Below are 25,405 nucleotides of genomic sequence, written 5' to 3' on the forward strand. Positions count from 1 at the left end.
TCTTTTGTGAAATAATGATGATGCATCCTTTGAGCTTGAAATTTTTTGTGATGAAACTAGACTCATTCATCTTCATTTTGGTATAAAGATTGTGCATTTATCATTTGTGGTTTGCTAGTTATGATTTTTTGAACTAGGGTGTGACAATTTGTGTCACACCAATGATGTGCCTTTTCTTGATTTTTGTTCACATGTCTCCTGGCCTCCAAATGACCCCAAATTTTGCATGAATCATCTATCACATGTCTAGTTTGTGTATGAATTTTCTTGGAATTAATCTTGCTGTTTTCCATTTGATTGTGAATTTTCTTCCCTGCCTAGTCAATTGTTGACTTTTTGTGCTACACATTGCCATTTCCTTTGTGAAATTCTCACATCATATTGTATGACCATGAAGTTTCATATGTGATAACTAGACACCTTGAGCTTTGAATTGGTGTTAATCTCATTCATTTCTCTTCTGTTTTCAATTTGATATAATTTTTGAAGTTGACCCATGTTTGTTGACCTTCATTGTGCATGCTTGAATTTGGTTTGACTTCTTGATTTTAATTGACTGCCTTCCTCTCATCCAAATGCCATGAAATTTGACATGCTTGCCATGCTAGATGTTAGGATTGAATGTGATTTATTTGATGATTTTTGAGAATGTTTGGGTTGACTTTTGAATGAGGTCTTGCTGTTGACCTTTTGTATGCTTCTCTTGCCATGCTTTGCACTCTTATGTTCATGAAATGACATTGATGCATGATTTGAGTTTGAATCCAATTGAGATTACTTCTTAAATGTTTGAACATGAATTGGGTTGACTTTTCTTTGCTGTTTGGCTTTTTTTCCTTCATCTTTGACCCTAGGCTAGTCCTAGTGGTCTTTTGAGCTTACAATTGAGCTATTGTTTCAGGTTAAGCACCAATGCCTCAAAGATCATTCAAATTTGATTGAGTTGGATTATATATTGTGCTAACCCTTGTTTTGTAGGTGTGACTCATATGAGTTTGGCCTTGTGCCTTGGCACCTCTGTTTATGGTTGACTGTTGTTTATCCATTTCTTTTGGTTTGAACTGTTGATTTGTTTACTAATAAGTTTGACTTTTTCAGGTACTTTAGTTGCTTAAGTTCTTTGAACTTGCTTGCTTTGCTATTTAGCATTTGCTTTGAGGTATAAACCTTTCTTCTTCATGTAGTTTGGAGACCCGGTCTGTTATTTGACCGGGCAAACTGTCTGAAGTCCTCCTTAAGAGGCAATGCCTGTGTTTGTTTAAAATTGTCCCAAGCAGGAAAAGTCCTCATTTGAGGCAATTGGTGGAAGGTAGGGATAAGCAATCTATCCCCCACTATTCAGTGTGTCCTCTCTTTGCTCCCATTACATGGTTGAAGCATTGAGATAAAAACCCAAGATCTAATCGAGTCAATAATGGGGAAAGAGTTCCATCTTTCTGAACTCCCCCACTTTCTATTATTTGATGCTCTCTCTGATCTGAGATAGAAGCAATGAGGCACACCCCTCATCTCCTATTCATCTGCTTCACCTTAGCCTCTCAATGGCAAGGTTAAGAGCGACATTCACGCATTACAGTGGACTTTCATAGTCAAACCCTCTTGTGTGAACCCCCTTGTTTGGCTATAGAGTGTGCTGTTTGATATTGATTGATTGATTGATTGCTTCATATACACATGTTTGCTCTCATGCTTTGTGCACTCATCATCATCAATTGCCATCAATGCATAATCATCTCATTTGTCTTTGTGACATTATCATTGCTGTTTACCCATTGAGGACAATTGTAAGTCCATTTCTTTGGCCATTGCTCCTATGATATGGAAGTGAGTATAAGACCATCACCTTGGCCACTCATCTTATCTTTGCCTGATGCATTTATTTGATTGTATGTGAGGAAGCAACTGTAAGTCCCAGCAAGTTGGCATTTGCTTTCCTATGATCACATGTTCCTTTGTTTACTTGTATGTGAGGATACAACTGTAAGTCCCTGCAAGTTGGCATTTGTATTCCTAGGACCATACTGTGTATGTTAGAGTAAGTCCAGACAGATTGGCATCTAACATCCATGTTTTGTTTTCTTTGTTTATGTGAGGTTGCAATTATAAGTCCCGGTAAGTTGGCATTTGCATTCCTGTGATCATATTGTTGCTTTTGTTCTTGTATGTGAGGATCCATTGTAAGTCCCTGTAAAGTGGCATTGGATTTCCTAGGACCATACTGTGGAGTTAACCTAAGTCCAGACAGATTGGCAGTTAATTTCCATTTTTCATTTTTGTTTTCTTCTGAGGAGATTAGTGTAAGTCCATTGAGTGGCTTCTGATATCCTGTTCTGTTTTAGGAGACTGGTGTAAATCCATCTATTGGTATCCGGTATCCGCTTTTTATTTCTTTGCCTGTGGAGATTAGTGTAAGACCATTGAGTGGCCTCTGATATCCCGTTTTGTTTTAGGAGATTGGTATAAGACCAGTGATTGGCATCCGGTATCCGCTTTTCTTTGTTTTGTTTGTTTATTATTATCCATTGCTATTCCAAAGGACACACTTGAATCATCTGCTATATGATCTCAAGAAGTGAACCTTCTAAGAAGTTTTACTTTCCATTTCCATCCATCCATCATTCATTATGTCCTAAACTTTTTCACACTTTATCTTTCAAATTTGACATAAGTGTTGTGCAAACCTCTTCATGTTTTCAAACTAAAAACCTGGACCCAAGTCCTTGACCTTTTTCAAACTCCATTTCATAACACTTCTCTTGAATCAATCTTAATCATACTTTGACTTCACTTTCATAATCACAATCAATTAACTTCACTCATTCACTTGTTTTGGCTTTGTCCATTGTTAATCTTTTCATGCATTAGCCATAGGTTTCAATTATCATTGTGGTTGATGTAAATCTTGCCTATCCTTAGTGAGTCGACAGTAAGACTTCCGTACTGAAAACAGGGCTAACCCCTCTAGTACGTCGAAGCTATCCTCGCATGGTGGATGTTGTTTTTGGTCGAGTGTTCTCCCATTGATAATGAAAAGCCTCAGTGCTTGTGTTTAAAACTGACTCCACCAACTTTTGGAAATCTTTTAGCCGAACTACGGCGTTTTGATCCTTACCTTTGATGGAAGGTACGTAGGCAGCGGGTTCATCCGTTCAAACCCAATAACCCAATAAACTTGTACATTCTTTTCTCATCATCCCAATCATGTTTGCACAATACTCATGTCATAACAAATAACAATCTTTTACAACAAGTGTGAAAAGGGCTCCCTAGGAGTACCTAGGACGTAGTGGGTGCCTAACACCTTCCCATTGCGTAATTTACCCCTTACCCAGACTCTCTGATCTTTTTATTAGTTTTCTACGTGTAAAACTTCTTAGGCTTTTGTTCGCTTTTTAGCCAGTCCTTTGGATAAATAAAAGTGCGGTGGCGACTCGAAAATTTCATTGTATCTCTTGCTTATGATTTAATCAATAGATCATATAGCGACGAATACACCGCTACAATAAACACGTGATTCTTTAATAAGATGATATGATGCATGTTTGTATGAAGTGTGACGAATTCTAATAATATATGTATGTTTGTTATACATTTCATATTATTATGTTTTTCTATAATGATTTGAATTCTCACCCTTCTGTTGGAATGATATTCTATCGCGACATCGCTCAGGTACCAGAGATAGTGGTGCTTCGCACAAGAATTAGATTTGAAGGCTAGTTCTTGTTGTGTTTTGACTAGGTAGTTTATAGTGCTCTGGTCATGCAACACTTGGGTTTATGGGATTATTTGTATTTGTTTTGATATTGAGAGATATTGGTGTGCTTTCTTTTATCTTGTTATTTGGATATGTTGGATTTGATGTTGAGTGGCCTTAGAGCCCAAAATGATATTTTGTGGTAAATGATTTATGGGAATCATCACTATTTACCATTTATGAAGAGAGGTGTTATTTTGCTGTGTGAGAATGTTGGTTATTTGGTTTTAATTTATAATTCGTGTTACTTGTATGTGACCATGGCATGTGTTGTTTCTGGCAGAAGTAAATATGACGCCCTCGTGTATGCATGCTTTAATTTACTCCGATTATGCAATTGTATGTTGTATTTGAGTAGAAGTAGTTTAGGGGGTGTTACATTAGTGATATCAGAGCACGGTCGGTCATTCGTCCAGGTTATGAATTTTTTTGATTCCGTTGTATCTGATTTGTGTGTATGACACCGTCGATACGATTTATTTAACAATCCTTGTTGTTGTGGTTGTTTGGTTGGTGTAGAAGGAAGATGGTTACTGGAAGGAATGATGATGCGCTTGCGGAGGCATTGACCCTGTTGGCCGGTGCCATTCCACAAATGAATGCTGGTGATCGGGAGCGTGATGTTGATGAATTTCGTGTTTTGGGGAAGTTCTAGAGAAACAATCCGCCAACTTTTGAAGGAGCTCATGAACCTGACAAAGCTCAAGAGTGGTTGAAGGCGATTGAGAAAATATTTCGAGTTATGAATTGTTCAGATGCACAGAAGGTGCAGTTTGGCACTCATATGCTTGAGAAAGAAGTTAAGGATTGGTGGCGCAACACTATTCAGAGATTTGATAAGGATGACATTGAAGTGACTTGGGCACTTTTCCGTGATGCTTTTCTGGAGAAGTATTTTCCAGAAGCTGTTCGTGGAAAGGAGGAAATTGAATTCCTTAAGTTGAAGCAAGGTAATGGTATCGTAGCTGAGTATGCTACAAAGTTTGAGGAGTTGATCAAATTTTGTCCCCATTACAATACTTCTAATACTGAGAGATCCAAGTGTCTTAAGTTTGTGAATGGCTTGAGACCTGATATCAAGAAGGCACTGGGTTACCAACAGATTACGAGATTTTCTGAGTTGGTTAACAAGAGTAGGATTTATGATGAGGATAGTCGTGAGAGTGTTGCTCATTACAAGTCCTTGCATGATAAGAAAGGAAAAGGGCAATTCCGAGGGAAGTCGTATGATTGTAAGAAGAAAGCGGGTAATGGCAAGAAGCCAAGTGGGGGAGGATCTCACACTCCTGTCAAGTGATTCAGATGTGATGTTAAGGGATATCATGCTCCCGAGTGTCCTAAGGGAGATGTGACTTGTTTCAAGTGTGGCAAGCAAGGTCACAAATCTTTTGATTACATAGTTGGTTCGAATGTGACTTGCAACAACTGTGGTGAGCAAGGGTACATTAGTACCAAGTGTAACAAGCCGAAGAAGGAGCAAGCCAAAGGGAAATTGTTTGCATTGTCCGATGTTGATACTTCTGTTGAGGAGAGATTGATTCGAGGTACGTGCTTTATTAATAATATGCCTTTGATTGTTATTATTGATACCGGTGCGACGCATTCTTTTATTTCTTTGGATTGTGCTAAGAGATTGAATCTTGAATTATCTGTTATGCGTGGAAGCATGGTTATTGATACTCCGGCTATGGGTTCAGTGACTACTTTATATGTTTGTTTGAAATGTCCGTTGAATATTTGTGATAAAGATTTTGAAGTTGATTTAGTGTGTCTTCCATTGAGTCAACTTGATGTTATTTTGGGAATGGACTGGTTGAGGGCCAACCATGTCTATATCAATTGTTTTGCGAAAGCTGTTCTTTTTCTTGAGCCAGAGAAGGAAGGTGATTTATTCTTGTCTACTCAACAAGTGAATGAATCTATGTGAGATGGCGCTAAAGTGTTTATGTTGGTGGCAAGTTTGAAGCTTAGTGAAAATGGAACAATGGGTGAATTTCCAGTTGTTCGTGATTTTCCTGAAGTGTTTCCTAATGAGGTTAGCGATTTACTGCCTGAACATGAAGTTGAGTTCACGATTGATTTGATTCCTGGTACTAGTCTGATATCAATGGCTCCGTATCGGATGTCACCATCTGAGTTGAAAGAGTTGAAGAGTCAACTAGAGGATTTGCTTGATAAGAGGTTTATTTGTCAGAGTGTGTCACCGTGGGGTGCACATGTCTTGTTAGTTAAGAAGAAAGAAGGTATTATGAGGTTGTGTGTAGATTACAGACAACTGAATAAGGTTACTATCAAGAATAAGTATCTGCTTCCAAGGATTGATGATTTAATGGATCAGTTGGTTGGTGCTTGTGTGGTTAGAAAGATTGATTTGAGGTCTGGGTATCACCAGATCCGTGTGAAAGCTGAAGATATTCAGAAGACTACTTTTAGAACAAGGTATGGACACTATGAGTATTCAATGATGCCTTTCAGTGTGTTTATGGAGTACATGAATCAGATTTTTCATAAATATCTCGATAAGTTTGTTGTTGTGTTTATCGATGATATTTTGATCTATTCGAAGAGTGAAGAGGATCATGTTGAGCATTTGAGGATTGTTTTATCTGTATTGAAAGAGAAGCAGTTGTTTGCTAAACTTTCGAAGAGCGAGTTTTGGTTGAAGGAAGTGAGTTTCCTTGCCCATGTGATCTCTAGTGGTGGTATTTTGGTTGATCCTTCTAAGATTGAGGCTATATCTCAATGGGAAGCGCCGAAATCTATGTCTGAGATTCGTAGTTTTCTTAGTTTGGCAAGTTATTATCTAAAGTTTATTGAAGGCTTTTCTAAGTTATCTTTGTCGTTAACGCAATTGACTAGGAAAGTGCATGAGAGGAATTATCCGACTCATGATTTGGAATTAGCTGCTGTTGTGTTTCTTTTGAAGATTTGGTGACATTATTTATTTGGGTCGAGATTCAATGTATTTAGTGATCACAAGAGTTTGAAGTATTTGTTCGATCAGAAAGAGTTGAATATGGGGCAAAGGAGATGGTTGGAATTCTTGAAGGATTATGATTTTGGTTTGAATTACCATCCTGGCAAAGCGAATGTTGTAGTCGACGCTTTGAGTAGGAAATCTTTGCATATGTCGGTGTTGATGGTGCGAGAATTGGATTTGCTTGAACAATTTCGAGATATGAGTTTGGTTTGTGAATAGACTTCTTTTAGAGTGAAGCTTGGTATGTTTAAGCTTACTAGTGGAATTTTGGATGAGATTCGAGAAGGTTAGAAATCTGATTTGGTTTTGGTAGATCGATTGACATTGATCAATCAAGGTAAAGATGGTGATTTTCAGATTGATGAGAATTGTATCATGAGGTGTCATGATAGAGTTTATGTTCCCGATGTTTCGGATTTGAGAAAAGGGTTCTTGATGAAGGACATCATAGTGGTTTGAGCATTCATCCTGGTGCTACTAAGATGTATCAAGATTTGAGGAAATTGTTTTGGTGGCCTGGTATGAAGAAAGAGATTGTGGAATTTGTGTATTCGTGTTTGATTTGTCAGAAATCGAAGATTGAGCATCAGAAGTCGTCTAGTTTGTTACAACTGTTATCTATTCCTGAATGGAAATGGGATAGTATTTCTATGGATTTTGTTTCTGGTTTACCTAGGACTCCGAGTAATTGTGAAGCTATTTGGGTTATTGTGGACAGGTTGACAAAATCTGCTCACTTTATTCCGATTAGAATGGATTATCCGATGGAGAGGCTTGCAAAGCAGTATATTGAGAAAATTGTCAGTTTGCATGGTATTTCGTCTAGCATTGTGTCATATAGGGATGTGAGGTTTACTTTGAGATTTTGGGAAGGTTTGTAACGTGCTTTAGGTAAAAAGTTGTGTTTGAGTTCTGCTTATCATCCGCAGACAGATGTTCAGACTGAGAGGATGATTCAGTCGCTTGAGGATCTTTTGAGAGCTTATGTTTTGGAACAGGGAGGTGCTTGGGATAGTTATTTGCCTTTGATTGAGTTTACCTACAACAATAGTTTTCATTCGAGTATTGATATGGCTCCGTTTGAAGCTTTGTATGGTAGAAGGTGTAGGGCGCCTTTGTGTTTGAACGAATCTGGAGAGAGTGTTGTGGTTGGACCTGAATTAGTTCAACAAACTACTGATAAGATTAAAATGATCAGAGAGAAGATGAAGGTTTCTCAGAGTCGTCAGAAGAGTTACCATAACAAGAGAAGGAAAGCGCTTGAGTTTGAGGTAGATGATCATGTGTTTTTAAGAGTTACTCCGATAACGGGTGTTGGTAGAGCATTGAAGTCACGTAAGTTGACGCCGCATTTTATTGGTCCGTATCAGATTTCCGAGAAAGTAGGTGATGTGGCTTATCGAATTACGCTGCCGCCGTCACTTTCTAATCTCCATGTTGTGTTTCACGTGCCTCAATTGAGGAGATACATTGCGGATCCTTCGCATATTGCCCAATTAGATGATGTTGAGGTTAGAGATAATTTGACCGTGGAGACATTACCTATGTGGATAGAAGATAGAGAGGTGAAACAACTTCGTGATAAAGAGATCGCTTTGGTGAAAGTCGTTTGGGGATGACCGGCTGGTGGAAATGTGACGTGGGAGCTTGCGAGTCAGATGAGGGATTCATATCCCGAGTTGTTTGCTTGAGGTAATTTTCGAGGGTGAAAATATTTCAAGTGGGGGAGAGTTGTAACACCCCGATTTAATTTCCGTATTTATTTATTATGCGTTTATTTTAATTAATCATTATTTGGTGTGATAATTAATTAAATATGTGTTCTGGTGATTATTTGAATTATTTGAATATATGTGTTATTTGAATAATTGATTTTTATGAGTAGAAATAGCAATTGTCTAGTAATGGGCCTAATTAATTAGAAGGGTGGATAAGTGGGTTAAGCCCATTATGAGTTAAAAAGATAGTAAGGGTTTTAGAGATTAGAGTTAGTTTTGTAAAACAAGAGAAGAAGAGAGAAGAGAAGAGAAAAGAAGAGAAAGAGGAGAAGAGGAAACTAGAAGAAGAAAGACCTAGAGATTTCATATATACTAAGGTAAGGGTGAGATTTCAAGTGGTAATGGATAAACATAATGTATGTTTTAATCCATTCATGAAATTCAATATATGTGGGTTAGATATCATGAACTTAGGATTTGAGGATTTTGATTTTTGAGAAACCCTAACATGTGTTTATGTTTTAATCCATGAAATTGATGTTTATGTTATGCTATGATGTTTCTATATTGAATTTCATGAATGAGTATTGTAACACCTCAAAATTTGCCCTCCTCTCTTGGGACTAGCTTAACATATTGCATATCATTTTTAGGTCATTAGGCATTGCATATTGCATATCAGGTGGAAACATTGTGCAAGTCACCCTCATAAGTCTTGATCAGGAGATAAAGAGGTCAAGGTGCAAGCTAGGGTTTCATTGAATGGATCACTAATCATCTGAGGATGTGGGGGTCTAAGTTAGGGTTTCTTGATTCTCAAGGAGATTGAGCTTCATCTTGGTGGAAATAATATATCATCATCATCATGGTCTTGATTTCATCAAATGCTTGATCAATACCTTGAGATTAGGGTTTTGACCACTAGTCAACCCTAATCATCTGCATTGGGCCAATCAGGGCTTGGCAAGGAGATGGGGTCTACAATGGATATGGGGATCATCATATGATTATATTGAGCTTATGGAGGCTAGGGTTTCATCCTTGAGCCATTTCATCAAGAGTTTGAGGCTTAACTTGATCAGTGCATGGCCAAATTCATCTATCAATCAGAAAAGTCAATTGTGGTCAACTGTGCCTGATTTTATGGATTGGAAGGTGGGAGGTGGTTTGAAAGGCTTCATTCATGTCCATATAAGTCTCATTTGACATATCAAACATCAAGAATGAAGAAAATAAGGTCAGACAAAAAGTTTCCAAAAATAGCAGGTGACCTGTAATTTCAACTGCCCAAAATGGAAAGTTTTTCACCTCAAAATTACTTCATCATAAAAGCTTCAAATGGATTTTTGTCCAACATGAAAGTTGAAGATCTTGTTCTCACCTTTCCAAAAAGTCCAAGAACATGAAATTCTCATGTGTGGTTGGCAAGATATGGTCCAATCATTTTCAGAAAATGCCTAAATTCAAAGTGGCATAACTTTCACATGGAATGGCCAAATTGGGTGATTTTTCTTTGAGCAAACCACATTTTACATGTACTTTCATGATGTATCATCACATTTCATCAAAAATCATCATGGCAAAAGGTCATTTTTCAAGTGATCACTTTGAAAATTGGTGGGAAAATAGGTGATTTTGTGAAATACATGGTTTTTGCATACCAAGCCTATTCCAACACATCGCAAACATCATTTTGGACTTGCTTGAACTGTAATTGCACTGTTACATTGACTGGTTTGCAAAAGGCCATTTTGGACATTTCACATGAAAATTACATTTCACTAATTCACTTCATTTTGTTAATTGTGATTAGTAAATGGATTAAGGCTTGGTATAAAGTGTTAATTATAATAGAAAATCATAATCACACTTCACATTTTCAGATCTAACAAACTTTCCCTCCAATTCTCTCCAATTTTCTCCAATTTTTTCCACACTTTTTTCATCATTTCTCATTGAATTCTTCATCAATTGCACTGGTTCTTGTTGGATCCATCTTCTACTTGTATCATTGAGGAACTGTTTCACAAGATCAAGGCCATAGCATTGCATAATCGTGATTGTTGAAAGCTCACACATCCATGGCATTTTGTTGATTCTTCAAACTGGAGCATGCTGGAGCTGAACTACTTGTTGCAATCACTTTCCTATGCCTAAAGCATCATCTGTTTTCACGTTTCACATCAAAACAAGGCCAAATCACGAGCTGCTTCATCCATAAAATAAAAATTCGATCTCAACCATTGCCTGAATTGTGATGTTGTTATGATAGATCTTTGATCATAGAATGCAATGTAACTTGTGGTTTTGAATTTGGTTGAGTATCGAGTGAGAAATCTTGAATTTAAGTTTGATGCTCAAATATTCTTTTGCTCGATCCGTGAAGCATGAGTAGAATTAGGAGAAATTAAGTTCATATCCATGATCTAGGTTGAAAGACGAACACATTGATGTATGGCATGATCATTTTGGTTGAAATTCGTCCATGTGCATTTTCTGGAATTGTTGTTGTTGTTCTTGATGAAGAACACGCTCCAGGAGCGTCTTGATCCGTTTTGGCTTGGCTGTGTTTCAAATTCATGTTTCCCGCTTCCTTCAGCCAATAGCATAGCGCCACTACATTTATTTAAACGGCGCGTTTTGGCTTCGTGGCTCAGGAATTACAAAATTGCCATTATTCAATTTTAAATCATTTCATTTCATTTTCTTTTCATGTTTTATTTCATTTTGATCAATGATCTTCAAAAATTCATAAGTTCTTCATTTCTTGTCCAAATTTGATGAGACTTTTTGCATTATTCTCCTTGTGATGTGTAGTTTTTAATGGTGATTTTTAATATTTTTGTGCACATGTGGATTTTAAAAATGCTTAGGGATTGTTTGGATGTGTGCCATGTGTATATGCTTTTCCATTTCACTCATAAAATGATGATGCTTCCATAGAAATGTTTGAAATTTTTTGTGCATGTTCTAGACATCCTAAGGAACACTTGGATATGTGGTTTGCAAATTTTGGATCCCTGGTTGATGAGATATGATTTTTTGATTAGAGGTGTGACAATTTGTGTCACACCATTCATTGTGTACTTCATGATTTTATTTGCCATGCTTAGGGACATTGGATTGAGCCAAATTCTTGCATGATTGAGCATATGGTTGTTGAGAATACATGGGAATATTTCTGGATTTATTGATGTCATTTCCTATTTGATTGGAATTTTCTCCCCTGCTTGGTCATTTGTTAAGTTTTTGTGACACATGTTTGTGTTTGGTTTGTGAAATTCTGGTCATTAATTGGATGGATGTGAAATTTGACATGTGAATTCTAGACACATTATAGGTCATCTTGGCTTTGATCCCATTCGTTTATCATGTTTTTTCACTGTTTTATGATTGATGGAAGTTGATGCTTGTTTTGATGCCTTGTGTTGGCTTGCTTGAATTTGTGTTGGCTTTCTGATTTTCATTGACCTACTTCCTCTTGTCCAAATGGCATGAAATTTGATATGATGCTCATTGAATGTGTTCTGTTTAGACTTGAATTTTTTTGGAATTTGTTGAGCTCTTTTGGTATTGATTTGCTTGTAATCATTCTGTTTACACCAATGTGTTTCAATCTTGCCTAGTTTGACATGTTTTGTTCATGAAATGATAATGGTGAATGATATGAGCATGGGACCAATTGGACCTTCTTCTTGATTGATTAATCTTGGTTTTGGATAATTTTCACTTGCTGTTTTGGATTTTTCATCTCCTTTTGACCCTAGGCTTGTCCTAGTGGTCTTGTTTCTCATGTTTGAGTTTGCTTTTCAGGTAAAGATGCAAATGCTTTAAGGAGATTGCTACAAGTTGATTGAATTTGGTTAATTGTTGTGAACTAACTTGTGTGTTTTGTAGGGTGCTTGGCTCACTTGCTTTGAGCTTGTGCTTGGCTCATATGATCAATTGTGATTGACTGTTGGTTCTTATCTGTTTGTTTCACTGTCTGTGATTGGTATAATGATTGTATTTGATTGATTTCAGGTACATTAGTTGCTAACAGTTCTTCTTGAACTTGCTTGCTGTTGCTTGGTTGTTTAACCAATAGAGGTAGAACACTCTAACTTCATGTAGTCTGGAAGACCTGGCCTGTTACTTGGCCAGGCACCTGTCTGAAGTCCTCCTTAAGAGGCAATGTTTGTGCTTGTTTACATTTGTGCCAAGCAGGAAAAGTCCTTGATTAAGGCAATTGGCAGAACCCAAGGGATGTGTAATCCATCCCCTGCTACTCTTGTTGAGTCGTCCCTCTGCTCACACCACTGTGTTGATGCATTGGGACATTAACCCAAGATCTTGTACAGTGTACAGTTGTGTCAGTGTCTTGAGTGTAGAAGGGTTCCCACTTTCTGAACCCACACTCCTTTGTCTGAAGCTCTCCCTGGCCAGGGATAAGAGCTGTGAAGTCTAATCTTCACTCACCTTTCATCAGCTTCACCCTGACTCTCAATGTCAGGGTTAAGAGCTAACACCACCCTTGTACAGATGACTTGCCTTGGCAAGTCTAACCCTTTGTTTGAGCCCACTTTGACTGGATATAGTGTGTGCTAACTGTGAATGTTTGTTTTGTTTTGTTTATGCTTGCATGCTTGCTTTGCCTGGATAGGATTAGCTTGCTGTTGTGCAAGTAGATAGAAAACTCAACCTAGGACCATTGTGGAATATATGATAACTATTAGGCTCGAGTCAGTCTCCCTTTTAGTTTGTCATTTCCCAGTCTCTGGTTAGGAGAAAGTTTCTCCTCTGTTAAGGGGAACTACGTTGCCCTGATCCTCATACTAGATGAGGTACGTAGGCAGGAGGTCGTGCGAGATCTCTCCAGGCAAACCTTTTCTTTTTTATGTGTGTTTGGTTGACAATTGCTTGGCTCGAGTTCCCGACTCCTTAGCAATTTGTTGTTTGTTTGTTCTTGTTGTGTGCTTGGAAGCTGATATAAGTCCAGTGATTGGCATTCGGGTTCCAGTGTGGGTGAATGGTTCGGAAGCTGATGTAAGTCCATCGAGTGGCATTCGGGTTCCATGTATGCCTGCTTGTGTGTTTGTGTTGTTTGGCGTGCGTAAGCCGAACTACGGCAGCTCTGATTCTCGTTCCAGACGAGATACGTAGGCATAGGATGCGATGTCCTAGCGAGCCCTCTTCCTCTTACCCCCACCTGTGTTTCTTGTGTGTGTGTGTGATGTTTGTTTTAGCAACCTTTTCTTTCTTTTAGAGCGTGGATCCCGTCGAGTACGACGGACGTGAGGGGTGCTAATACCTTCCCCTCGCGTAACCGACTCCCGTACCCATTCTCTTTGGTCGCGAGACCATTTCCTTTCCAGGTTTACTTCGAGCGTTTCCTTTCCCTCTTTGGGATAAATAACGCACGGTGGCGGCTCTGTGTTGTTTTTGTTTCAGCCCGCCGATTGTTTTTCGCGGATGCGACAACTGGCGACTCTGCTGGGGACTTCATAGATGTTGACCTGTGCTGGTCCATTTTCCCTAAGCGAGTCTCTCCTAGCGTTCTAGGATGGTTCAGGTTGCTTGTGTTGCTTTATTTATTGCATTTATTATTCTGACTGTGTATATATTTGCATAAATATTTGCATGCATCATACTATCATGTTGCCGTCCTCTGTGCAGGTGGTTCCTCTGTTTTGGGGTGGGTGTTCTGAGTGGGGCTAAAACCCAGGCCCGAGTATACACCTAGGATTAGTGTGGTCTCATGTTGCCTCCTTCATGTTAGGTTAATATGTTCTTGGCAATGTGATGTACCACAAGCCGGACGAGGTTCTTTTGAGGGAGCTCTTCCTTGGTGGAGTATCCGCTTTGGTTGATTAACTTCATCTGAGCTATTGACTCTGGTGACCGATCATTTCCCGGATCTTTGGTTTAGACGATCTTAAGAGAGCTACAATGGCACACCCGAAAGGGCAAACCCATTGAGTATCTCCGCCCGATTGTCGAGACTATTATCCGCCTTAGGATGACCTGGTTAGAATTTACCTGTGAGTGGAGGGTGATTCTTTCAGATGCATTGTTCAGATGGTGACTTTGATGGTGACTTTTTGTTCCGTTGATCAGAGTCATATTTATAAGTCGGATTTATGGCCATTTATTTCTGAGACACCGGAGTGCTGTCCGTGTTATTTATCAGTGGGGATCCGTTTATTTCAGGATTCCCCAGGCTGATTCAGAGGTTGTGGTTATCTGTTCAGTGGATCTCTGATGATGATGATGATGATGTATCTTTCAGTTCCGTTTATTTCGGAACCCTTGAGATGGATTTATGGTTATGTATTCCTTCAGATGGTTGTGATCAGTTCAGAGATCCGGGCCGTAACTCAGTGCAACAGATGATCAGATGACTTGGAGGATGGCAATGCATTGCATTCATTCATCAGCATCATCACATTTTTGCATTTACCTGCATCTAACACATGTTTACCCATATGCAGGGACACTTTTGATCGAGATCTTGATGGAGAGACTTCTTGATCAAGATATGAGGCCCGGTTTGAAGGACGATGTTGTTTACAGTTTCTTTGACCCAGAGATCAGTGGGCTGAGAGATATGATAGCATTGATTGCACCCGACCATGTGGGGTTGTTTCGTGAGATGTATGGGGGTATTCTGAAGATGGTTTTCAGACTCACTGACAGAGACAGGAGCGCCATTCATACTCTTCTCCAGTTCTATGACCCGGGCCTGAGATGTTTTGTCTTCCCGGACTATTTGTTGGGACCTCTGATGGAGGACTATGCTAGCATTCTGGGTATGCAGATCCGAGATCAGATTCCTTTCCATGTCACTAGGGTGGAGCCTGACATCCTTGGGATTTCTCGTGCTCTTTATTTGAGTCCGGAGATGATCAAGGAGGGTTTGAAGGAAAAGGGGAAGTTACCTGGGTTTCATTTGAGTTTCTTGGAAGCTAAGGCCAAGGAATATGCTGCTATGGGTAATTGGAAGACGGTTTGTGCTTTAATTGCTGTGAGCATTTATGGGGTTATTTAGTTTCCTAATCAGAAGAACTTTGTGGACCATAATGCTATCAGGTTGTTCATGCAGAGGAACCCTATTCCTACTCTGATCGGAGACGTCTATTACTCGGTTCATAACAGGAATGAGAAGCGACGTGGGGGTTTGATCCGGTGCTATGCTCAGTTGCTATTCAGGTGGTTTATGGGGTATTTGCCTTCCCGAGGTGCTTTTGCTCATCTTGATCCTACTGTCAAGTGGTCATTCAGGTTGATGGGTTTGCGGGCTGCTGACATCGCTTGGACTCATAATGGTATGGCTGGACGGGATTTCATATGCAGTTGTGGGAGTCTTCCCAATGTGCCTCTTGTAGGAGTTCAGGGTTGTGTCAATTACAACCCGGTACTTCTCAGGAGACAGATGGGGTTTGCTGTGGAGGGTCCTCCTCTCAGTCGAGAGATTCAGGAGTCCTTTTACTTCTCGATTGAGGGCAATCAGGCCAAGCTGAGGCAAGTATTGGATGAGTGGCATGATATCCAGAGGAGGGGCAAGGTTCCTTTTGGCAAGGTCAATAGTCAGTATTTTCCTCTATTTGGTGATTGGTTGCGGAAGAGGATAGAGCTCACACTTCTACCATTTCCGAGAGGTGGTCCTTGGTGTCCTATGATTGAGGGTCCGAGTTCTTCTGTCAGTATGGAAGAATTCCTCGAGATGAAGAGGGCCAGAGATCAGTTGCTTGTAGAGAAAGCGGGATTGGAGATGAGTGTTGCTCGGATTCAGACGGCTAATCAAGAGATTAGAGTGAAGATGGAAGATCAAGACAAGCGACATGCCTTGGAAGCAAAGCGCTTTGAGATGGATATTGCCTACTATGGGAAGATCAGCCAAGCCTTAGCATCGTCCACCAGGGAGCATGACATCACTAAGGAGAAGCTGTCCAGAGCTGCAAAGGCCGTTGAAGATGAGAAGAGGAGGCAAATCCTTGTCAGGGATCAGAGAGATGACAGAGTCAGAATCCTCATTGCTGAGTGGGAGGCAAAGCTGAAGATTAAGGAAGCGGAGAAAGCGAAGATCATCGCCGAGAGAGATCATTACATTGCTGAGAGAGATCATTACTTCAGGCAGATGAAGATTCATCAGAAAGAGGTGGGGAGATTGCAGCAGGAGAACACCGAGCTCAGGTTCGCCGCAGAGTTCGCGAAGATGGTTGATGATATAGGGCCTTCTATGGGACCCTCATCAGGCTAGCTTTTCTCATTTGTGTTGGATTACCGTCAGGCTTGTTGACGGAATTCATTTGCTTGTATTTCTTTTCCGATTCTGGAGATTTGTATCTGATTTGATGTATGACTATGGCACTTATTGTGCATCTTGCTATGTGATGGTTATTTTCATTCGGTGATTGATCTTCAAGCTTTATTTGCTTTACCGTATGCGCTCACACAAGCACACACATGGTTGGGGGTATTTTGCTAAATCATATATCTCTGGCTTGTATGATGAAATCAAATGATGAATGTCAGAATATTGCTGCCGGATTATTACTTGTCTCTATGAAACCAAGATCAAGAGACAAAGTGTTCCTCATGGGGGTAGACACTGCATTCATGCATGATCATAATAACTTGTGTTTTATTTTGCAGGTATCTATTGCTAACGTGCTTGATTGTTTCAGGAATCATTGCTCGTGCTCGCAGAGTCGTACCTTTGCACTCAACCCGACCTCACAGATACTTCACCAGACGCAATACTCCCAGACTGATGGATCTCCCAAACGCAGATATCCTCGAGTTGAAGGACAAGATGAGTGAGCTGATCAACATCATGCAAGGTTTTGCAGTTGGTCAGAAAGCTCTAGCTGACAAGGTTGAGAAGCTCGAGCGGGCTTCAACAGCAAATAGTGGCGTGAACCTAGATGGTGTCTCCAACCAGGGGATTGGTGGTTCTCGAGACGGTGGAAAGAGAACGACTATTGGCATGGTGAATAATGTTGGTAGTTTCGGTGGTGCTGGTGGTGGGCCCGGTCTGGGGCAGAATATGAAGGATAGTCTATTCCCTCCGTTCTTTGGGGCGGATGATGACAGAGAGGAAGACCGGGAAGCTGACCAATTCTCCATGCACAACGAGCCATTTGGTCAGTATGGTGCTCAACCTCAGAACAAGGAGATTCAGCTGCTGGCTGAAAAGATCAGAGCTCTGGAAAGCTATGCCACTCCTGGAGTGGTTAATATGTCAAACATGGGGCTAGTGGAGGGGATCGTGATCCCGCAAAAGTTTAAGGCGCCCGCGTTTGATCGCTACAATGGGAGTTCCTGCCCCGAGACTCATCTGCAGGCATTTGTCCGTAAGATCTCAGCTTACACCATGGACCAAAAGCTGTGGATGTATTTCTTCCAGGACAGCCTGTCCGGAGGTTCCCTGGAATGGTACACCAAGCTCAAGTCCTCAGATGTCAAGAATTGGAAAGATCTTGGGGACACATTCTTTAAACAGTATCAGTTCAATGCTGATATGGCCCCGAGTCGTACCCAGCTGCAGGGTATGTCTTAGAAGAATAATGAGGGGTTTAAAGAATACGCCCAGAGATGGAGGGAGTTGGCTGCCAGAGTGCAACCTCCGCTGGTAGACAGAGAGATGTCTGATCTCTTTATGGGGACCCTATAGGGGGCATACGCCGAGAGAATGTTTGGTTGTCCGGTGACCAACTTTTCAGACATAGTCGTGGCCGGAGAGAGGATAGAGAGCTGGCTGAAACTCGGGAAGATTCAGGGTACAGCTTCGTCGTCTGGACTGAAGAAGCTCTTTGGGAATGGCCAGAGGAAGAAAGAAGGCGATACCAGTGCTGTATACGCACAGAGGGGACCCAGTAGGGATCGTTACTTCCAGCACACTGCTGCGGTAACTATTCCTGCTGAGCATCAGCCTGCACCACAGCAACAACAATAGCAACAACAAAGACAACCCTTTCAGCAGAGGCCTCAGAGGGCTGGTTATCAGGTGAGAGGGAGAGCAAACGACAGGCAGTTTGATAGGCCTCCGGTGACCTACTCCTTTCTGTTGAAGAAGTTGATGGATCTGGGATTGGCACAAACCAGAACTTTAGCACCTTTGAGACCTGATCAGAGGCCAGCCAATTATGATGAAAATGCCAAATGTGAATTCCATTCGGGTGCTCCCGGGCATTACATAGAGAACTGCAAAGCTTTTAAGCATGTAGTTCAAGACCTGGTGGATTCGAAAGCTATCAACTTTGCACCATCTCCCAACGTCAATGCTAATCCCATGCCCGCGCATGGTCAAAGGGGGGTGAATGCTATCTCTGAGGAGAGTAGGGTTGGGCTGTCTACTGTTGACCAGTTGAAGACTCCTCTGGCTGAGGTCAAGAGGCAGTTGATGTTGAATGGGGTTTACCCGGGCTGCGGTACTGATTGTGCTGAGTGCACTATTGTCCAGAATGGGTGTGAATTGTTGAGGAGGACTGTCCAGGGTCTGATGGACGAGGGGAGTGTTCTGATTGAGAAGAAGGTTGATGAGGGAAAAGATGAGGTCTCCACCATAACAATTTATTTTGACCTGGTGGATTTGTCAAATCTTGCTGAGGCGGCTCCAGTTACCATCACGGTACCTGGACCAATTCCGTATGACAAAGATGATGCCGTGCCATGGCATTATGGGGGAGAGGTGTACTGCAACGGAGAGAAGGTGGAGGAACAGACTGCAAGTGAAACCACCGTGTCAAAGGTGGATAATGCCGGTCCCAGCGGTTTCACTCGCAGTGGAAGACTGTTTGCGCCAGATGCGTTGAGGGGAGGAGAGGGAGAAAAAGAGAAAAAAGAAAAGGTCGAGGCTTTAGCCAGGGCAAAAGGGAAAGCAGTGGTGGATGATGGTACTCCAGTGGTGACACCGGCGCCGGTTGGGTTGGAAGAAAAACTTGATGATGATGCAGAAGAATTCTTAAGAATCATCAAAAAGTCTGAGTACAAGCTTGTGGACCATCTACAGCAAACTCCCTCCAAAATATCGATTCTGTCGTTGCTGTTAAGCTCTGAGGGGCATAGAGAGGCTTTGTTGAAAATCTTGAAGAAAGCCTATGTTCCTCAAGAGATCACGATTAATCAGTTGGAGACGGTCGTGTCTAACGTGCATGCCAGTCATGGGCTGGGTTTTACAGACATGGACCTGACTGTGGATGGGAGGAATCATAACCGGGCATTACACATCGCAATGGAGTGTAAAGGAGTCGTGCTTTCGTATGTGCTGGTTGATACCGGCTCCTCATTGAATGTGTTGCCAAAGAAAGCCTTGGCTAAGCTTAATTGTGACGGGCTGATTCTGACTCCCAGTGATCTGATAGTGCGGGCGTTTGACGGGTGGAAGCGGGCTGTATTCGGAGAGGTGGAGCTTCCTGTGAAGATAGGCCCAGAGGTGTTCAAGTCGACTTTCTACGTCATGGATATTCAGCCGGCATACAATTGCCTGTTGGGTCGCCCATGGATTCATGCTGCGGGGGCAGTGACCTCGACTTTACACCAAAAGTTGAAATATATCTGGGAAGGACAGGTTGTCACCATCTGCGGAGAGGAAGACATCTTTGTCAGCCACCTTTCTCCTTTCAAGTATGTTGAGATGGACGGTGAGATATGGGAAACACCCAGTCAAGCATTTGAAACCGTTAAGGTGGAGAATGCTCTTTTTGCGAAGGAAGAGGAGAAACCGTCCATATCTTCGTACAAACAGGCCGCCGAGGTGGTGAAGAATGGGGAGGCTCCTGGTTGGGGTAGGATGATGGATATCTCCGCAAAGAAAGACCGCTTCGGAGTGGGGTACCAGCCTGGCAGAGGCTCATCTGGACAAGGAAGAGGACGTCGTCCGTCTGTCACCTTCACTAGTGCCGGAATGCTGGATCCGGATCACATCTGCATGGTGGGTGATGAGGCTGATAGCGACTGTGAAATGGACCGGTGGATAAAGCCGTGCGCACCAGGGATGGGAATCCAGAACTGGAAGGCTGAGAAGATCATCCGGGTCACTCTGCTCGAAGAGTAATGATTTTCTGTTTTTCAGTTTTATTTGCATGAAAACCATACGTGTTGCCCGACACGTAATGGTTCATTGTAAGGGCCACCTCATGTTCATATTTGCAAGGTTTTGCATCATCAATAAAAGGATGTTTTTCAGTTAAAAGCGGTGTTCCTTGTTTTTCATTTATTTTTGCAGTTTAAAAATAAAAACAAATAAAAATGGCAATGTTTTCATTTTTCTTTTCAATTTGTCTCACACCGGTTCTAAAGCAATGCATGAATCAAAATTCATGCAGATGCGATTCCTCTCCGGATCTCATTGATAACAATCCTGTTACACCCTTGTGTCGCATCGCGCGAAAAACCGGCGGGAAAAGAAAGAACAACAGAGCCGCCACCGTGCGTTATTTATCCCAAAAGAGGGAAAGGAAACGCTCAGAGTAAACCTGGAAAAGAACATGGTCTCGCGACCAAAGAGTATGGGTTCGGGAGTCGGTTATGCGAAGGGAAGGTATTAGCACCCCTACGCATCCGTAGTACTCTACGGGATCCACGCATACTAGAAAGGAAATGGTTGCTAAACACTGCTCAAATATTCACACATACTGGCTGAAAGAAACGAAAGAGACTGACTGAAACTGGACTCGGCAGGATGTCGCATCCTGAGCCTACTTAGTCTATCAGGCATAGACATCAGAGTCAAAGTAGTTCGGACTGGGGAAACAACACATGCTCGCTAGGATGTCGCATCCTATGCATACGTATCTTCTCGGACGAGAGAAGAATCAGAGCATTCGTAGCTCGGCTGACACGTGCTAAACGACTAAACAATCAAACACACAAGGGTGGCAAACATGGAGCCCGACTACCACTCAATGGAATTACGTCAGCATCCGAACCAAAACACACGCAAAAGGGCAAACGTGGAGCCCGACAGCCAATCACTGGACTTACATCAGCATCCGAACCAAACACACGCACACTGGAACCCAAATGCCACTCGATGGACTTACATCAGCTTCCAAGCACACCACAACACAACAGGTTAATAGGGAGTCGGGGACTCGAGCCTATCACTGTCAAGCACACACAAACGGACAGACAGCAAATGCTAAGGAGTCAGGGACTCGAGCCTAGCAAAGGTCAGACAACACACACAAAAAGAAAAAGGGCGCCCGGAGAGATCAGCTCAATCTCCTGCCTACATACTTCATCTGGTATGAAGATCAGGGCGATGTAGTTCCCCTACGCAGGGATAAAGGACTAGCCTAACCAGATAACAGAGGGAGACACAACTCTAGGGAGACTACGACTCGAGCCTAGATGTTATCATGCAAATCATCCCTAAGTTAAGGTTTCTAGCTAAATGGCACAAGGGCCAACCTATCCTAAGCATGGCTCACACAGGAAGCAAGCCACACACACTTAACTTGCACAGGAAGCAAGCCGAGCAAAACCTAACTTGCACAGGAAACAAGTCTAAACTAATCCTAACTTGCACAGGAAGCAAGTCAAACTATCCTAACTTGCACAGGAAGCAAGTCAAACTATCCTAACTTGCACAGGAAGCAAGTCAAACAATCCTACAAGCACAGATAGCACACGCTATACACAAACAAGTGGCTCAAACAAGGGTTAGGTTTTAGTCAAGGGGTCATATCAACCTCAACAAACAAACCTCTGGAATGGGGTGAATGTGCTCTTAACCTTGCCATTGAGGGGCTAAGGTGAAGCAGATGAAAGGATGAAGTGAGGATGAGACCTCACAGCTCTTATCCCTGGCCTGGGAGAGCTCAAGACAAGAATGTGTGGGTTCAGAAAGTGGGAACCCTTCTACACATTTAGAACTGACTCAACTGTGCAATTGCACAAGATCTTGGGTTTGTATCTGTAATGCATCAACACAGTGGTGTGAGCAAAGCAGATGACACACTGAATAGTGGGGGATAGATTGCATATCCCTACCTTCCACCAATTGCCTCTTCACTTAGGAGGACTTTGACTCTATGCAAGGACAAAATTAAACAATCACAAACATTGCCTCTTAAGGAGGACTTCAGACAGTTGCCTGGCCAAGTAACAGGCCAGGTCTTCCAGACTACATGAAGTAAAAGAGACATACCTCAATGCAAATTGCTTATACAAGCAAAGCAAAGCAAAAAGTTCACAAGGAACTAAGCAACTAAAGCACCTGAAACAGTCAAGCAAATGTTAGTACGCAACCTCAAACAAAACAAACAGAAACAGACACCAGCAGTTAATTGGAGGCACATGGATGTGCAAGGCACAAGGCTTAGGGCATGTGAGCCAAGCCACCTACAAAACAAAGAGGTTAGACAATGATACTTGAGTAAGCTCAATCAAAAGAATTGGTCTTAATGGCCATTTGATGGTCAACCTGAAATCACAAACTCAAAGGTGAGTAACAGGACCACTAGGGCTAGCCTAGGGTCAAAAATGAATGAGAAAGTCCAAACAGCAAGGGGTAAGTATCCAAAATCATGTTCAAACAATTAGGAAACAAAACCAATTGGGTTCACACTCATATCAATCACTATCATCATTTCATGAACCATTTAGGTCAAAACATGGCAAACAGAAGCTCATAGAAGTCAACAGCAAGACTTGCACCAAAAGCAATCTAAACATTTTCCAAAAATCATCAAATAAATCATGATCAAACCTAACACATAGCATGGTAAGCATGTCAAATTTCATCCCATTTGGGCAAGTGGAAGGCAGTCAATGAAAATCAGAAAGTCAAAGCACATTTGAACATGCTCAAAGAAGTCAACCAAACATGTATCAACTTAGAAAAATCATAAGTCAAGAATGGTGTATGATAAATGAATGGGACCAAAACCATGGTAAAGATGAGGATGTCTAGTTATCTCATGCAAAATTTCATGTCCATCTAATAAAGTATGAGAATTTCACAAATGAAGTGGGAACATGTGTCACACAAAGTCAACAATTGACTAGGCAGGGGATAAAATCTCAAACAATTAGGAAAATGGTTCAAATAAATCCAAGAAAATTCACAAGTCAACTAGACATACAAGAGTAGGCTCATGCAAAATTTCAATCCATTTAGAGGTCAAGAAGCATGGTAATGAAAATCATGAAGTTGGACATCAATGGTGTGACACAAATTGTCACACCCTAATTCAAAAAATCATATCTCACAAACTACAAATGATAAATTCACAAACTCTACACCAAAATCACCATGAGTGTGTCTAGTTTAAGAACAAAAAATTTGGGAGCCATTGGATACATTCTCATCATTTCACAATTGATTTGGCAAAGTGTACAAAATTTGGTCACATGTCACAAACCCTAGCACCATTTAAAATTCGACCATGAAAAAAATTCTGGAAAATATATGACAAAAAACTAGAGATCAAGATGGACACAACACAAAAAATCCCATTAAATTTGGATTAAAAATGAACAAGTTATGATTTTTGTAAGTTTGAGTGATTAAATGAAATAAAAATTGAAAATTAAATGGATTAATGGAATAAATAAAGAAACAATGGGGGGGGGTCAACGCCCCGGTCAACGCGCCCAGTAGCAGCGCTCCTTTTTAAATATATATTTTAGAAGGCATTTAATAATTGAATTGGCATCGCGCCCCAGTGGTAAAACACTTGGTATTTGAAGCAGGGGTCTGGGGTTCGAATCCCCCTCGCCCCAGGCCTTTTGGAATTTAATTTAGAAACAAGGCAAGACAATTGCTACAATGCAGAAAACACATTACAGTATAGAAAAAAAAGCACTTACAGTAGCAGCAGCATCATACAGTAGCAGAAAAAAAATGAATTGAAATTTTTTTTGTTCCAAATCCAAGAATAAACATATCAATGTGTACATCTAAGCATATACATCAATAATCTAAAATTATTTTTCATCAATTTAGTTCAAAACGGAAGAAACAAACAAAAACAACTTTGACCATCAAACTTAAAATCCACTTTTCTCTCTTGATACCTAACCATTTGTCTCGATTCAAAGCCCATCATGTTTATGGTGAAGAGATCTATAAAATGTATTACATGATTTTGGAAAAGGTTGAGGTCGAAAACTCACCTAATTTGTGGGACAGTCGTGATGTAGCTGTTGTTTTGTTACAATTAGCCAAAACAGTTGCTCAGCAAGTGTCCAGGAGGTGAATGGTGGAGTTGGCTTGGTTCATGGATGCTGGAAAATGCTCAAACCTTGGACTGTCATGGATGATATTTGAAAAGAGCAGTCCGACAACAGCCCTCCCGGTTGGAGAATGGCAGCTGAAATGCACTTATAAAGATGCTTGAATGATGTAGCAATACTAACCAGGTCGTGGCCTTTGAGGTTTTTTGGAAGAGCTTGGAAAAATGCAGGCAAGATAATGTTTTTGAGAGAGTGAAGTTCTGTGTTTTTCAGCTGCTAATAAGGTTTACCAAGACAGAAAATGATGGAAAATATTGTATTGATCAAGGCCAGGTTTTGTTCCTTTTGGAAGTTTTTTGACTGCTTTTGGAAAATGGCCAAAATGTGGTTTTGAGCATGAGTGAATTTCTGTTGTGTATGGTTGCCTCTAGTGTGTGCCATGGACAGAAAAAATGATCATAAATCTTCTGTTGAGAGGTACAAGGCATGGCTCATGAAGGTATGGATAGGTATGGTTGCAAAGTGTACTTTTTCTCCAAAATCAAGCAAGCAAGCATGGCCTTTTTTACTGGTTTTTTAGGCTGCAAATGGGGCTTCAAATGACAGCAAATGATGCATAATGCTGCTGTCCTTTTGAGGTACATGGCATGGTATGAAGTAGCATGGTTTAGCATGATGAAAAGTGTCCTTTTTTGCAAATTCCAAGCAACTAAGCAATGATTCACATGTGCTGCATAATTTGAGCTTGCAAACACACTTAAAATGATATTTATGAGCTGTTCCAAA

At 41.1% G+C, this 25,405-nt stretch overlaps 2 protein-coding genes and 1 pseudogene across 2 annotated transcripts; 2 read left to right on the forward strand and 1 right to left on the reverse strand.

Annotated features, from left to right (window-relative positions):
- LOC127092025 (putative pentatricopeptide repeat-containing protein At4g17915) overlaps positions 1–25,405 on the reverse strand; it is a 111,270-nt pseudogene that overhangs the window by 42,794 nt on the left and 43,071 nt on the right.
- LOC127094929 (uncharacterized) lies at positions 4,500–5,054 on the forward strand. The gene has a single exon (XM_051033685.1). It carries the CDS (start codon positions 4,500–4,502, stop codon positions 5,052–5,054), a length of 555 nt encoding a protein of 184 aa, XP_050889642.1.
- Positions 7,808–8,356, forward strand: LOC127094931 (uncharacterized). The gene has a single exon (XM_051033688.1). It carries the CDS (start codon positions 7,808–7,810, stop codon positions 8,354–8,356), a length of 549 nt encoding a protein of 182 aa, XP_050889645.1.

The sequence above is a fragment of the Lathyrus oleraceus genome, chromosome 6, assembly GCF_024323335.1.
Source record: "Lathyrus oleraceus cultivar Zhongwan6 chromosome 6, CAAS_Psat_ZW6_1.0, whole genome shotgun sequence".
In the NCBI taxonomy this organism is placed as follows: domain Eukaryota; kingdom Viridiplantae; phylum Streptophyta; class Magnoliopsida; order Fabales; family Fabaceae; genus Lathyrus; species Lathyrus oleraceus.

What these genes read in the sequence shown, in the direction of transcription:
- LOC127094929 (XM_051033685.1), top strand. Translation starts at nt 4,500, where the DNA reads ATGAATTGTTCAGATGCACAGAAGGTGCAGTTTGGCACTCATATGCTT.
- LOC127094931 (XM_051033688.1), top strand. Translation starts at nt 7,808, where the DNA reads ATGGCTCCGTTTGAAGCTTTGTATGGTAGAAGGTGTAGGGCGCCTTTG.